This window comes from Berghia stephanieae, chromosome 4 (genome assembly GCF_034508935.2).
Source record: "Berghia stephanieae isolate SIO BIC M18660-M18661 chromosome 4, UCSD_Bste_1.3, whole genome shotgun sequence".
Lineage (NCBI taxonomy): Eukaryota > Metazoa > Mollusca > Gastropoda > Nudibranchia > Aeolidiidae > Berghia > Berghia stephanieae.
This window is the reverse complement of record NC_088363.1, coordinates 4,471,247-4,487,739: the sequence shown is the minus strand read 5'-3', so window position 1 is coordinate 4,487,739 and position 16,493 is coordinate 4,471,247. Positions and strand designations below refer to the sequence as shown.

At 36.1% G+C, this 16,493-nt stretch overlaps 1 protein-coding gene across 6 annotated transcripts in view; it reads right to left on the bottom strand.

The window, feature by feature from the left end:
- Positions 1–692: 692 nt before the first annotated feature.
- LOC144969918 (ubiquitin carboxyl-terminal hydrolase 38-like) overlaps positions 693–16,493 on the bottom strand; it is a 167,444-nt gene continuing 151,643 nt past the window's right edge. For all 6 annotated transcript variants that reach the window (XM_078908988.1, XM_078908985.1, XM_078908987.1 and 3 more), the window contains 6 exons: positions 11,655–11,813; positions 9,887–10,158; positions 8,324–8,417; positions 6,014–7,398; positions 4,828–4,975; positions 693–3,587 (listed from right to left, as the gene is read on the bottom strand). In XM_078908988.1, coding sequence (XP_078765114.1) covers positions 3,393–3,587; positions 4,828–4,975; positions 6,014–7,398; positions 8,324–8,417; positions 9,887–10,158; positions 11,655–11,813 — 2,253 coding nt within the window. In that variant the 3' untranslated portion in view covers positions 693–3,392. The remainder of the gene's footprint in view (positions 3,588–4,827; positions 4,976–6,013; positions 7,399–8,323; positions 8,418–9,886; positions 10,159–11,654; positions 11,814–16,493) is intronic.

Sequence of the window (16,493 nt, the reverse complement as noted above, 5' to 3'; positions counted from 1 at the left end):
GTGCATAAAAACGGTGCGTTTTTGTACACCTACAACAGAGGTGCATAAAAACGCCACTTTGCTAATAATAATAATAATAATAATAATAATAATAATAATAATAATAATAATAATAATAATAACAAAAACACAAACAAAAAATAACAATAGAAGGTCCATTTCATGAATGTCAATTATGATAATCTCTAGCAAAGGAATGGAGTTCAGTTGGTAGAGCACTCGCTTCACACGCAAAGGGGACGAGATCGATCCCGGGTCTAGTCGAGATTTTTCCCCCCGACTCCCTCCCCCCGTCCTTGTCCACACAGTATTACTTAATTGGGAAGCTGTTTTTACTCTTTTTTTTTGTAGACGGTTGACTTTGGTTGTTTCGACTTTTCCCTTAGCCAGTAAAAGTAGTCCTTCAGAGCCACTAGGCCAATAGCGTTAAAAGGACAGTCGTAATTACTTTCTATTTATACCTTATGGATAGGACGATAGTTTATCATAAAGTACTTTCCAATAGACCAAACAGACCCAGCTACCCAATCACTGCTGGGTGGACAGCAGGGGGGGTCAGAAAAAAATCTAAACTTCATCCTGGATTGAATTCAGTCCCTTTGCATTGGAAACGAGAGCTCTATCAAATAAACGAAGGCTTAAACCTATCCAGTGGTCACGTGACACAGGGACTAAGTGTGTCATTATAATAGTTTTTTTTTTGTTTTGTTTTTGTTTTTAAGGGTTTTACGGCGCTTGCAACACATTTAGGTTATATCAACGCCAGTAAAAAGGAAGAAAATGGGATAGTAAAAAGTTCTAGAATTACAATTAAAGCATCTAGGAAAAGGTAAGACGAAGGGGAACTGGTTCAAATTGGAAACAGATGTGGATTCCAAGAGCATATTATCAAAATACTTAGTCTGAGATCACCTTAAAGTCTCATCCAGACACAAGCACAGGCTCCCCACCAAGAGGAGTGTTTTTTGTGTTTTTAAGGGTTTTACGGCGCTTGCAACACATTTAGGTCATATCAGCGCCAGCAAAAAGGAAGAAAATTGGAGAGTAAAAACATCCTAAGGGTACAATTAAAAGGACTTGAGGAAAAAGTAGACAAAGGGAAATGGTTCAAATAGGGAACAGATGTAGATTCCAAGAGCACACTATCAGTGTACTTAGTTTGAGATCACCTAAAGTCTCACCCAGACACCAGTACAAGTCCCCACTAAGAAGAATACACTCAAATGTTTACAAATCATATGTTAAGAATAAAAAAATAAAAAATAACAGTATATAACAGAGTGATGATTTACAAGGAAAAAAATATCATCTCCCAAAACTATAACTATACATTCGACTGTTTCCCTTCCAGTCAAAGACTCCGGCCAGGGTCAGGACAAAACCAAGTAATCTCATTCCAAGACAAAGACAGAAGCAATTGGAAAACAGATATAGCGGGGAAGAAGACATAGTAAGTACCTCCCTGCCCACTATGGGAGGACAGGAACCCCACCCAGCCACTAAGAGGAATACACTCAAATGTTTACAAATCATATATAATATGTAAACAAAACAATATACAGTGCATAACAGAGAGATGATTTAAAAGGAAAAAAATATCATTTCCCAAAACTCTAACTATACATTTGACTGTTTCCTTCCCAACGAGGGTATCCGGCCAGGGCCTGGACAAAACCAATTAATCTCATTTCAAGACAAAGACAGAAAGCATGTTGGAAAACAGATATAGGGGATGGATAGAAGACACAGTAAGTGCCTCTGTGCCCACTATGGGAGGTCAGGAACCCCACCCAGTAATTATAATATATAATATTATGATGATTATTTTATACACTCTGGTTACTAGGATTGGGTTATACATCATTTTATAATATTCTACCTTCAAATTATGTTGTTATAATATCTATCTATATATCATATACAATACATTGAAATGACACTATGTAGTATCTCTGTAATATAATGTACATTGTAATAAATTAAGTGTTAACATTATATACAATATTTCTATATATACAGCATATTTTCTTAAAAGATAAAACAAGTCCAGCTCACTGCGCTCGACGTTAAACATAATTTCATCTCATATAATAATAATAATTTACAACTCATCCAATAGAGAGGGAATGCAATTGACACTTATTTCAGTTCCTTGATCACTATAATATAACTTGCAATTAACACTAAGTTATGCCCCACACAAAGGTTTGGGTACTCCCGCAATATGGCTGTCCATGTTTATTTTAATAGTGTTTGTTGTTTGTTTTTGTTTTTAAGGGTTTTACGGCGCTTGCAACACATTTAGGTCATATCAGCGCCAGTAAAAAGGAAGAAAATGGGATAGTCGAAAGTTCTAGAATTACAATTAAAGCACCCAAGAGAGAGAGTAAGACATAGGGGAACTGGGAACAAATAATTTTTATCAAGCAAATGTTTTGTATTTGTATGCTCTTAAACGACATATGCCATAACAAACATCATATGCTGTTTACCCTGATGATGTTTTTGTTTGTTTTAAAGGGTTTTGCGCGCTTGCAACACAATTAGGTCATATCAGCGCCAGTAAAAAAAGGAAGAAAATTGGATAGTGAAAAGATTTTTGATGTACAATAAAAAGGACTTGAGGAAAAAGTAAGACAAAGGGGAATCGGTTCAAATGTAGATTCCAAGAACACGCTATCAATGTACTTAGTTTGAGATCACCTAAAAGTCTCACCCAGACACCAGCATAAGGTCCCACTGAGAGGAATACACTCAAATGTTTACAGATCAAATGTTAAAAAAAAATAAAATATATATAACAGAACAAAACAGAGAGATGATTTACAAGGAAAAAAAAAATATCATCTCCCAAAACTAACTAAACATTTGACTGTTTCCCTCCCAACCAAGAACTCCGGCAAGGGTCAGGACAAAACCAAGTAATCTTATTCCAAGACAAAGACAGAAATCAATTGGAAAACAGATCCAGGGGGATAGAAGTAGAAGACACAGCAAGTACCTCCCTGCCCACTATGTTAGGTTGGGAATCCCACCCAGATATTTTGAACTGAACAAGTGTGTATGAATAAAGGTGCCAGACAAAGCAAGAAAGAAAAATATAAGAAAAAAATAGAAAACATCCCAAAAAAATCAGTCAACCTCGACTGGGGATCGAACCTAAGACCTTCTGATTAGCAGTCGACTGATTTTTTGAGATGTTTTTTTTTCTTGTATTTTTCATTCTTGCTTTGTCTGGCACCTTTCATACACAATTGTTCAGTTCTTTATCTTACACCGGTGCCTGCTCTTTCATTTCTTAACCAGATATCTTGTTGAGGCAATGGCTTAAATATATTGGTATAAATCTGTAGAATTCTTAGTATTCTCTCTAACTAGCCGATTGCACCACACTAGAACACAAACCTTGGCCCTAAGCTATCCATGCCCCCACCACCCCCCATCGGACCACCACAATGGCCACCCCCACCCCCAGACATATCGTCGTCATCCTTATCGTCCTTCCAGTTCTTCAGAGACTCAGATCCGACCGACGACGACCTCCTCCTCTGTCTCTCTTCTCTCATTTTAGCCTCCAATTCTTGCTCCTGGGGAAGACAAAGTTCAAAGTTCAAAAGTCTCAGATCAATATCCATAACATAGTACACGACCAACTGTGACGACCTTTTTTGAGACCAAGCCAGGTCAATCTAGATGTCATGAATCATATCTTAAAACTTGAGCTTTTTAAACAAAAATGAATGACTACCTATAGCTAGGGAACTTATCAAAACTTTGGTCGAGTAGAGTAATCTGTGCTCATGAATAATAAAAATAATAATAATAATAATAATAATAATAATAATAATAATAATAATAATAATAATAATAATAATAATAATAATAATAATAATAATAATAATAATAATAAAAAAATAATAATAAAAAATAATAGTAAAAATAATAATAATAATAATAATAATAAAAAATAAAATAATAATAATAATAATAATAATAATAATAATAATAATAATAATAATAATAATAATAGTAAAATAATAATAATAATAATAATAATAATAATAATAATAATAATAATAATAATAATAATAATAATAATAATAATAATAATAATAATAATAAATAATAATAATAATAATAATAATAATAATAATAATAATAATAATAATAATAATAATAATAATTTTTCTATAGCCTTTACCCAGTATCTTAACAAGCTCAAAGCGCTTAACAGTCCCCTAACATCAATCACTCAAAATACTAAATAAATAAATACAATGATATCAAATTCCATTGACAAGAAAGAAAATTGCAGTTGTCAAAATCCTAAGAAAGGAAAGCACATACAAAACGCAAGCCTGCTGATAAAACATGATATGCACAGTACAGAACTTTACAGGAAATAATATAATATGGAGTATGATGAAGATGATGCTGGTGTTATAGGGGAATGGTGAAAGTGAAGGATTGTAACGAAAATAATAGGAAGGTTGTTGTGATGATGATGATGATGATGAAGATAATGATGATGATGATGTTGTTGTTGTTGATGCCATTTTTTTTCGATGACTACTATGTTACTAGTGTGCATCTGTGTGAGTGTGTCTATGTCAATATTGTATTGTTATAAATGTGTAACCAAATGACAAATTGCGACTTTTTTTAGGACAATAAAGATTTATTATTATTATTATCATTAACTCCCTAACCCCCCCCCCCCCCCCCCACCCCTAAAAAAAATAAATAAACCAACCCAAAAAGATCCCATAAAAGAACAAATCAAACCCACAAATATTAACAAAACTTTTTAAATTGACGTCGTCTTACTTGTAGATATTTGACATTGTCCTTGGTGATGGCGTCCCTCAAGTCTGCTCTCAGGGGAGATTCGGGGCTCACCGAGTGACCAAAAAGATCTAGTTTACGGTAGATGAGGACGTATGCTGTGTCAGTTGAGAACCTTTTGGTCAGATTACTGGAGAAAAAAAAAATAATAGCAATATAAAGGATATCTCTTTATTTTTTATTTCTTTTAATTAATAAAAAATAACCCCAAAAAGCAAAAAAACAAAAAAACAAAAAAAAAAAAAACAACAAAATTTGAGCATTTAGATAGTGCAATATCAACTAAACATGCTCAAATCACTTTACAAGGAATCCGTAGCCAAGAGAAATAATTAACATGTAGGACAAGACATAATACCTGTTATACAACAAAACACTTTACAAGTCCCTTAGCCAACAGCAACAATTAACATGTAGTATTAGACAAAATGCCTGTAAAGCGACATTACAATTTATTTAGACAGAGACAATGCCAAGTACTTATTTTACACCAGAGTACGGTGAGAGAGTATTTCTAATTCAGAAAAGTGGGTGGAGCAGGCACTTATGTTGGTAACAACAAGAGATGAAGTGAGTAGAAAAGTGCCAGAAGACAAGAGAAAATAAAATTTTATTCTCTATTGTCTTCTGGCACTTTTCTACTCACTTCATCTCTTGGTGAGAGAGTATGAATAAAGAGCCTTTTCCAAGGACTCAACTATGCAGCGCTCAGAGTGGGACTCGAACCTTGAACCTTTCAATCCAAAGATGAGCGTCAAACCAATAGACCACATAGCGGCAAAATAAAAAATCGATATAAAAAGACACCTACCTTTGAAGAATATGTGAGGCTGGCTGAGAAAACCTGGGAAGATGCGACAAGCTTCGATTTGAGATATGAGCCAAAATTGAAGATAAAGTGTTTCCCAAAGCAAAAAATGTTATTCAGAAAAAAATTCATAACTTGGGTTCTAATAAGACATAGAAAGAAAATTTAAAGTGGTAAATGATCAGAAAGATGTGGTCTATTCTACACCACTGCATACATAACTCAATCTACGAAATTTGCGCATCTTTCCGGGTTTTCTCAGCCATTGCTATATTGTACATTGTACTCTAAAATGTCCATTATTATTATCACAAATAGCAATGCTAACAAAAAAAAACCCCAACATAATTTCAAATTTACCTGAAAGACTCATAACTCGTCTTTGTGATTCGGCTGTCGTTGAAATTGTACCACTGGTCTGGGAGGAGGTCAAGGTCATCCAGATTAACCTTTGAACTATCACCTTCCAAGTTGATTTTCTTCAACTGGTTTGGGTCAGGCTGGCCCATGTGAGAGTGCCTGGCATAGCAATAGTAGTGTCCGCAGTCGGATGAGTTCCCAGAATGCACAACCACAGCAGACAGTCCATAAAGATCGCAGTGATCGGTTATCGACTGAAGCTTGTCTTTATGCTTGGCGCTGGCCATGTTTAGAATTTTTTCTGCTTTTTCTTCTTGTTTGGGGTCCTTCAAGGAGATGACGTTGGTCAGGCTGTTGGATCTAGAATGATGGCTGCTGGATACACTACACTCTCTAGAGTAAACCGATCTCATCAGAGATGAAGACGGCTGTGTCCCTGTAACGGGGATGGACAAAGTCCTCGGATAATGAACCTCCTGGAAGATCTTGGTCCTGGACTGTAACTTGATGTCATAGGAAAACCTCAGCAGAGTCAGGATGAGGTATGAAGGGGACTCGATGATGTTGATTTGTCTTTCCCCGTCTTGGAGTTTGCCACAAGTGTCACAATGGTATTGGTTGTCACCGTTCAGTGTTTCCGGTTTTAAGTAGTATTCGATTAAATCGTTCAAACTCAGGCAGCTGTTGGAGTTGGAGTTGTTGTCGGCGTGTTCGTTGTGTGGGTTTGCATTATTTGATTGGTTGATTTGAGTCGCTGTGGCAGCAGAGTTGTTGGCAGTTTTAGTCTCTGCTGAAGTGGAAGAAGATTCCTTGTCCACTGTGGGTGTTGGATCTCCGCTTCCTCCAACTAATGTAGGCTGCTGTTGGGGATGGGTTGCTTTACCAGGGGATTTCAAGGTGGAGGAGGAGCAGGATGAGGAGGAGAAGGATGAGCTGTTTGGGAAAGCCAGGGGAATATCTGAAAACGTCTCTACCCTTTTGGACTGCGTCTTACACGCAAGGCACTGAAGGCTGGTTTGAACTTTGCCTCTGAGAATTTTCTCGACAAAGGAAGGCGGGTTTTCGGTCGTCTCCTTGTCGGAGGAGCAGGCGGAATCGGTGGAGCTGCTGCAGCATTCGTCTTGCAATCTCATTTTAACGCTGGTAAGGAGACACCCGTCGTCCGTCTCTGGGATGCCTGTGCTCCCTGCATGACCAAGCCTGACACTTCCATGAGAGGAGATGGAATTGGACGAATGGCTCTTCTTCAATTGGCCCAGCTTGTCGTTTTCGTGGAGTTGGTCCATCAAATACTTGAGGAACTCGGAGCAATCCTGCTGGTGTCCTGGGGCAAACCATGGAGGTCTTGAAGCAGCCATGAACTTGGTGGGAGATATAGAAGGTCGCTGGAAGCAAGAGCAAGAAGGAAATAAATCAGAAGTGGAAAATTGGTACCATTCTCTATGACCGGTGCAGATTTTTGGATTTGTGGTTAGGTTTTCTGTCTGACATACTGCAATGCCATCAATAATTCCTTGGTATAACTTGTAATATAGCTAATTCTAATATCTCCTATAATTTGTGGTAATTATACTTATAAATAACAGGGCCAGATACATTTATAGCCCAAGTTGGAATGCATAAAGTCTTCTCAAAAAATGTGGCAGAGAAGGTCAACTGTCTGTATTTTATATAACCAATCAGAATGCCGAATTCCATTAATTTGAAATTTACCACGATTTGATTGGTTGGCAATCAACCCTCCTTACCATAACACGTCTTTCTTTAAAATTAAAATTTAAAAAAATAAAAAATCCCTTTATTCATTCTATAGGCGAAATTTATTCTAGTGTCTATTCCAAGGGAAGACTGGAATAACTCAAGTGCCAGATGCAGTGCATCGCACAGCGCAGCAGCAGGTGATCGAACTCGTTACCTTTCGGGTACGAAGCAAAGACCATACTGCTGAGCCACGTTGTCCCATAATTGTAACTTTCTTTTTGTTCATCCTTCAGAACCATAAGGCCCATAGAGCTGGAGTTTACCCCACTTTCCATCAGATCTAACAGAACCAGCTACCCAATCAATGCTGGGTGGAAAGGGGGGGGGGGGGGGGGGGGGGGGTCAGAAAAATATCTTGACTTCACCAAGGATTGAACTCAGTCCCCTTGCATGTGAAGCGAGTGCTCTACCAGCTGAGCTATCGGGCTCCCCATTTTCATTGTTTGGGTTTTGTATTATTCGATTAAATTATTCTGGGTTGCTTTCCTCCAACAATATTATCTTTTTTTAAAATGTATAAAAACAGATTTTGACAATCTGATAACTCACATTTGACAAGCTAAGTGATGCAAAGATGTATTGGAATTTGACGAGCAGGCTTTCCTCCACAGTCGGAGGCTTTGACAAAACCTCTCTTCGGAATCTGGAATGGGAATAAGAAAAAATATTATTTATGAGTGAATGCTTTTGTGACTGAGTTCAGTCCCTTTAATAGTGACTGGATAATAATTACAAAAACTCATACATCCAGGACTGGTATCTCAAAGTTGGGGGTTGTTATATTTTAGAGTTTTGTTAACAAAAAGCAAAAAAATCTTTCCTTTATCCATCCCTAAGGAGAAATTTGTCTTTAGTATCTATTCCAAGGGAAGAGTGGAATAGCCCCAAGCATCAGCGGCATAAAGAAAGCTAGGCTAGGTGACTTGCTCAAGGCTACAAAGTGCGGCGGGTAGTCGAACTGGGTACCTTTCGGGTATGAAGCAAAAGACCGTACAGCTGAGCCACGCTGTCCAATCCATCCAGCCTTTATAAATATTGTTTACATAAGAGTTGTCCTCTTAATAGTGTTAACTGTTTTGGACAACACAACTGAGGGACAAAATCAGTGACAACATCAAACTCTGAATAGAAATTATCAACTTAATAGTTGTTGACAAATATAACTTGGAATTATACAAATCAAATTTTAACACCCATAAGCCTAAATCTTACTTCCTTCTTCTTCTTCTTCTTTTTTTTTTTCAACAGTGTAGATATAGATTTTGGGTTATGGAATTTGACAATCTTTTAAAAATAACTTAAAACACTAAATCAAAAAAATAAAGGGATGCAACTCATCTATGATTATTTCAATTCAACTATTATAATTGAGTTGCCTCCCTTAGAAAAATCTATAAACTACTAAAGTTATCGAATTAAAATAAGTGAAACGGGATCCAGTTTTAGCTGAGTGTATGGTGCCCTAAACGGCATTGAGCATAATCAAGATATGAATTGAGCATAATACAATTTTGAAAATGTGCTATACAAATGCCACCTATTATTATTATTATTATTATTATATTATTATTATTATTATTATTATTATTATTATTATTATTATTATTATTATTATTATTATTATTATTATTATTATTATTATATTATTATTATTATTATTATTATTATTATTATTATTATTATTATTATTATTATTATTATTATTATTATTATTATTATTATTATTATTATTTATTATTATTATTATCATCATTATCATTTATATATTATTATTATTATTATTATTACTATTATTATCATTATTATTACTATTATTATTATTATTATTATTATTATTATTATTATTACTATTATTATCATTATTATTACTATTATTATTATTATTATTATTATTATTATTATTATTATTATTATTATTATTATTATTATTATTATATTATTATTATTATTATTATTATTATTATTATTATTATTATTATTATTATTATTATTATTATTATTATCATAATAATCATTATAACATTTGTTACAGATAAAGAATTTCAAAGACCACTGAATTCCAAGCTCTTTTATACTTCCTATCTTTAATATATATCAACTTAAAAGACTCACTCATCACACATGTAAAGAGCCTGGATAACACTATTCATATAACACGTGTTCCCCAGATTGTCCAAGCCGGTTTTGCCGGGCTCCAGTTTCTCCAAGTTGGCGACAGGCATGAAGGACACCAGTGGTTGGCTACTGTTGCAACTGCCACTGCTGCCTGCAGGGCAGTCATTTTTCGAGGACTGTTGTGCTCTGGATGAGGAGCTAACCTGAGACGACCACTGGGCACACCTCAGTTCTGCCCTCATTTGGTCTTCTTGTGGTTTGGGGAAGGGCTGTGTTGAAAATAAGAGTAGAGAAGAAAATAAAAAAATAAATTTTAAAATTCCAAGTTTACCAACACAAGATCATTTTTGAACAACCAAATTTTTACTGTATATTAAAAAAAAAAGTGGAAATTAATTTTTGTGTTAAATCCAGTTTGATGGAATTTGTTTTTGTTTTTATGTTTTTAAGAGTTTTACGGCGCTTGCAACACATTAAGGTCATATCAGCACCAGCAAAAAGGAATTCTTAAAAAATGGGATGGTAAAAAGTTCTAGAATTACAGTTAAAACACCCAAGAAAAGGTAAGACAAAGGAGAATTGGTTCAAATAGGAAGCAAATGTAGATTCCAAGAACACACCATCAAAGTACTTCGTTTGAGACCACCTAAATGACTCATCCTGACGATAAGCACAAGTTCCCACTAAGAAGAACACACTCAAATGTTTACAAATAATTTATAACATGTAAACAAAGCACAATACAGTGCATAACAGAGAGATGCTTTACAAGGGAAAAAATACCATCTACCAAAACTTTGACAATACTTTTGGCTTTTTCACTCCCAGTTAGGGTATCCGGCCAGGGCAGGACAAAGCCAAGTAATCTCATTTCAAGACAAAGAAAGCAAGTTGGAAAACAGATATAGGGGGATAGAAGACACAGTAAGTGCCCCCCCCCCCCTGCCCACTATGGGAGGTCAGGAACCCCACTCAGATGGAATTTGTTTCTCAATACCAATGTCAGCATTAAATTGTATAAAAGTTTGATCTCACGTCATCTTGCAAATGACATTAGAGTAGCCTACAGTAAGTCATTATAAATTGTATAGACTTTACTCTCTGTCAACAAAAACTTAAGACATTTTGTATATGGCCCAAATGATGAGATTAAAAAAAACTCCAACAAATATGGTAGCTTTGCTGATGCAAAAGATGATGTCGATGATGACGACGATGATGATGATGATATTGATGATGATATTGATGATGATGATGATATTGATGATGATGATGATGATGATATTGATGATGATGATGATGATGATGATAATGATGATGATGTTGATGATGATGGTGACGACGATGATGATGATGATGATGATGATGATGATGATGATGATGATGATGATAATGATGATGATGTTGATGACGATGATGATGATGATAATGATGATGATGATGATGATGATATTGATGATGATGATGATGATATTGATGATACTAACGACAAAATGGTGCCACCAATACAATGCAATAATATGATAAAGAAACAACCCTACTTACTGTCATGCAGTAGAAAAGTATATATATATCACATTAGAATATTCCCTTTACCTTTTCTGTATTGAATCACTTCTTCTTCCTATTATTATGGTTATCTACTTCCTGGCGCCAGAATGCCTACTTCCGGTTCTCACTTCTACTCTAGTTTTTAGTCAGTCCAGTTCAGGAGCTCAATAAAGCAACATGTCAAACTATGTCTATCTCAGTTCATTATACTTACTTTGATGAGCTCCAGGATAGGATCGTAGAGATCGGGGAACCCCGTGTGCTGGTACATCAGGCAGTAGACCAGAGTGGCCATTTTGCTGCTCCATCCCACACTGGCCTGCGTGTTCTCATCCATCATGGTCTTCCATATGCCTGGGAACTTTTCCAAAATCTGAGGACACACACAGACAAAAAGGACTGAAGTTAAAGATAAATGGCTTGTTTGTGCGGCTATGTGGTCTTGTGGTATGACATTCGCTTTAGGATCGGAAGGTTCTGGGTTCGAGCCTCGCACTCGGCGCATAGTTGAGTCCTTGGAAAAGGCTCTTTACTCACATTCTCTCACCGTACTCAGGTGTAAAATGAGTACCTGGCCATTAACAGCGTTGTCTTTGTCCGAAAAATTGTAATATTGCCTGGCGGCATGTCCCGTCCTCCATGTTAATGTTTAATGTTGCTGTTTACTAGAGACCCCTTTTAAAGCGCCTTGAGCACATTGAGTGGATATTGCGCTATATAAAGCTCAATTTTTTATAAACTCTCTCAAGCTCACATGAATGACCAATCGAAATAATTTCTTTGATTTTCAATCATGTCAACGCCTGACAATTAAATATCTTTAAAAGTTGCAAGGCCATTTTAAGGTCTGTATCTTTTATAACCACATAAAAAGTAGTCCTTCAGAGCCAGTAGACCAACGGAGCTGGAGTTAAACCCGGCTTCTGTAGCTTAAATTGAGACAATAGTTATTGCATGCTACCCTTTGAATAGGAAGCTCTATCGTAAAGTACTTTTTGCTAAGTATAATAGATCCAGCAACCCAATTACTGCTAGATGTCCAAAACAAAATCTCGACTGCACACTGGAATCAACTTCATCAAGACATTCTGATCTTAGAGTGAGAGCCTTTATTATTGGGCCACGGTTTTGTCGATTTCCACTCTAATACGAATGGACGATTAACAGTATTTTTAAAATTTGAAGAGAAACAAAACAGATAACCAGCTCCCCAACCTCTCCTTCCCCCCCCCCCCCCCAAAAAAAAAAAAAACCCAACAAAAACAAAACAACAAACTACCCGATCTCCCCCATCCCCCATGCCCACCAAAAACAGAAAAACAAAAACAAAAATAAAAAAAACCCCAACAAAATATTAAAATAAAATAAAACTAAACAAAATTAAAAACAGGAAGTTTAAAAAAGCCTTGCAATTCCAAAGATATCTAGAAACCACAACCCCCCCCCCCCCCCCCCTGAAAAAACAAAACAAAACAAAACAAAACAAAAAATAAAAGAAAAACAAAAAAAAACAACAAAATGAAGTGAACCAGAGATAAATTGTTGTGATGTGATTTGTATTCAAATACATATAATCGAAATTTAAAAAAAAAACTTAGATAAAATCATATATGAATTATTTTTTTAAAGGCTAAAAACCCATTGCAGCGTAAAGTATAATAACCTTCACACATCTGCATCCTAGCATTGATTCAATCTAAACCCAAACTGCCAAATGCATAGCAAGCATGTGATGCATGCCATGTCACCACCCAGGCTTTTGAACCAGTTAACTGATGTACTCTGGAAAAACACGTATTGAAAAATTTGGCCAGAAAACTCGTCCTTCAAATATCGATCCATTTAAATGACCCTCATCTTGGCAAAAATCTCTCAAACCTGGGACGTAAAAGAAGACCTAGTGAGGTCCCAGGTTTGAGGGTTTTTTTTGCCATTTTTGTCATTCAATGATTAATATTTTTAAAACGAGTTTTCTGGCTAAATTTTGAGATACGCGCCTTTCCGAAATGTGGCAATCAACTAGTTAAAATGCATATGCAATACAATGTTATTCGACACCTACAATTCCATCAACCGTTCCCAACGACCTCTAGTGTTTAAATCTTATCATTAATAATTCTTTCTTTCAAGTATCTTTATCACAATGTCACGCGATTCGTCAAGCAATGGGGGCAATGGCAGGTGCTTGATTGAATCAGCGATAGCAGAGATAAAAGGTCTAGATAGATAGAGAAGTCCAAAGAAATTAAGAAAAATGATGGGAGAAGGTTTTATTTTATTATAAATATGTGTGGGTTTTTTGTTGTTGTTTTTTTTGGGGTTTTTTTTTTTGGGTAAGGGAGGGGGAGATCAGATCAGATAATAAAGATACGTATGCCAAACCTGGCCCTGGAAGAGCAAGTTGAAATAAAAAACAAAAAAACTTAAAATAAACAACAAAACCAAACAAAAAATGAATAAATAAAATTAAAATAAATATAATAATGATAAAGAAGCAAAAAGTTTCCATGAGACACTGGAATGAGGCAGCGAGAAGGAGAGGACCTCAAAATGCTATATGGACAATGTCTGTAAAGGAATGGACGAGGATGGACAGTCCAAGAGTCATGAAGAAGGACAGATCCCATACAACCATCTCTCGGATTAGGAGAATGAGGTGAGGTAAGGTGAGGTATATATATATATATATATATATATATATATATATAAAGTATAAATTGTCACTCACATTATATATGGCCAAGAAGTACATTTCTGTGGCTTTCGTCCACGTCTTCAGTCGGCATACAACCCAAACAAATACACTTACCTTAAAGAGCTATTAAACAAAATGGAACACTTCCTGAGACGCCTGAGATGGAAGGTGTTCCACTTCGAAAAAAAAGAGGAAAATGACGACCCAACATCAAAAGAAAATTTCGGATTCAACACAGCAAACTACCCACCTCCCCACAAAGACCTAAATGCTTTCGAATACGACTTATTCGACCTAATTCCTACCATTAACTTTAAAAAAACTGAAGCCGTGGATGAAAGCAACAGAAATGTACGTCTTGGCCATATATAATGTGAGTGACAATTTATATTTTATATTAGCTCTAACCATCATTATCGAGCACTTTCGTACCTACGAGTACCCACCAACACTCATATATATATATATATATATATATATATATATATATATATATATATATATATATATATATATATATATATGTGTGTGTGTGTGTGTGTGTGTGATAGTACGCGTTAGAGGCTAAAGAATGATACAAGGGGACTACGTGGTCTTGTGGTATGAAACTCGCTTTCGGATTGGAAGGTCATGGGTTTGAGCATCGCTCGGTGCGTAGTCAAGTCCTTGGAAAAGGCTCTTTACTCAAGGTCTCTCACCGTACTCATGTGTAAAATGAGTACCTGGCCGTTAACAGCGTTGTCTTTGTCAGAAAAAAAAGAAACCTGTAGTATCGCCTAACAGGCATGGTGTCTCTGTCTACGTATTACGTGTTGCTGTTTGTCAGGGACCCTTTGTAAAGCGCTTTGAGCACATGTAGTGGATATTGCGCTATATATAATCTCAATTTTAAAAAGCTCACTGTGTTTGAGGCTAAAGAATGATAATAGGGGACAACATTGGGGAGGGGGGGGGGGGTTATATGTGATAGTACCCACTGTATTTGAGGCTAAAGAATGATAAAATGGGATGGAAATAGGGGGAGGGGGGAAGGGGGGGGGGTACATTTGAGAGTTGCAATACAAATAATTCGTGATGTTTGAGTGGTTTTGATGTCTAATAATAATTGTAATAATACATGATGGGTGATGCATCTCTTGTTTAAATCTACCCTGCCTGACACACACACACACACACACACACAGACAGACACACACACAGACACACACATACACACACACATACACATACACACACGCACACACACATACACACATACACATACACACACACACACACACACAGGCCATCAAGATGTCAACCTCCTCCTGTCTGTCTGCCTTAGGCATGCATGCAAAGGGTTGGCTGACAACCAAACCAAACCCAGTCCGGGTTTTACCCACTAGATACAGCAGGTACCAACGAATAACTTTCAGCATAACAAAATTTAGACTATTTAAAACTAAACAAAACAAAACAGGATTTTAATTTTCAAATCCAATTTTATCTCCCCTGAGAACATCTCCCGCCCCCCACCAAAAAAAAAAATAAATGATCAAAGCCCCTCACCCCTCCCCTAAAACACAACAATCCCCCCCCCCCCCACCCCCGCTTGAAAATAAAACAAAACAAAAAAAAAACAAAACAAAACAACTGCAACAAGAATTTAACCTAAAAAACACCAAAAGAAAACAACAAAACATACCAAAGTTACATAATTTTTTAAAAAATCATAGATTAACATAATTTTACATTTTAAAAAATCAGAATTTTAGCAATTATGAGGATTCAACTATCAATCTTGATTATTATTAATTCAATTAGGAATAGAAAAGTCTCTATCAGGAATAGTGTGAGATGGATAATAGCAATTTCTTGCTATCCTTTGAATAGGATTACAATCTATCGCAGACTTCTTTCCACCTGATAAATTCGACCCAGCTACCCAATCACCGCTGGGTGGACAGTGTGTGTGGGGGGGGGGGGGGGTAGGTCAGGTCTTGGTTCCTTTGTAATTCTGTATGTGAAGCGAGTGATCTACCAACTAAGCTATCAGCCCCCCCCCCCCCCCCCCCCCCCCCCCCATTCTACATGTCTAATCATCACCTAATCGTCAAAGTGTTAAATCAATGGGGGGAAATAAAAACCCTAAAAGATAGGGATTGGCAGCTCTTCAATAGTTTATCAAGCAGTTTGAAGAACGTACATAGATCAATCGTTTTATCTTGTGCTCTTAAATAAGTAAATATTGATATCTTTTTATAAACACGGGTTAGTCATATGAAGATAATATTGTTGTTGTTCATTTCACGCTACCTACAGGGAATAAACTCAGGTTCCATGTGTAAACTCGGCAGTGGTAAACATTTGCTACTGTCT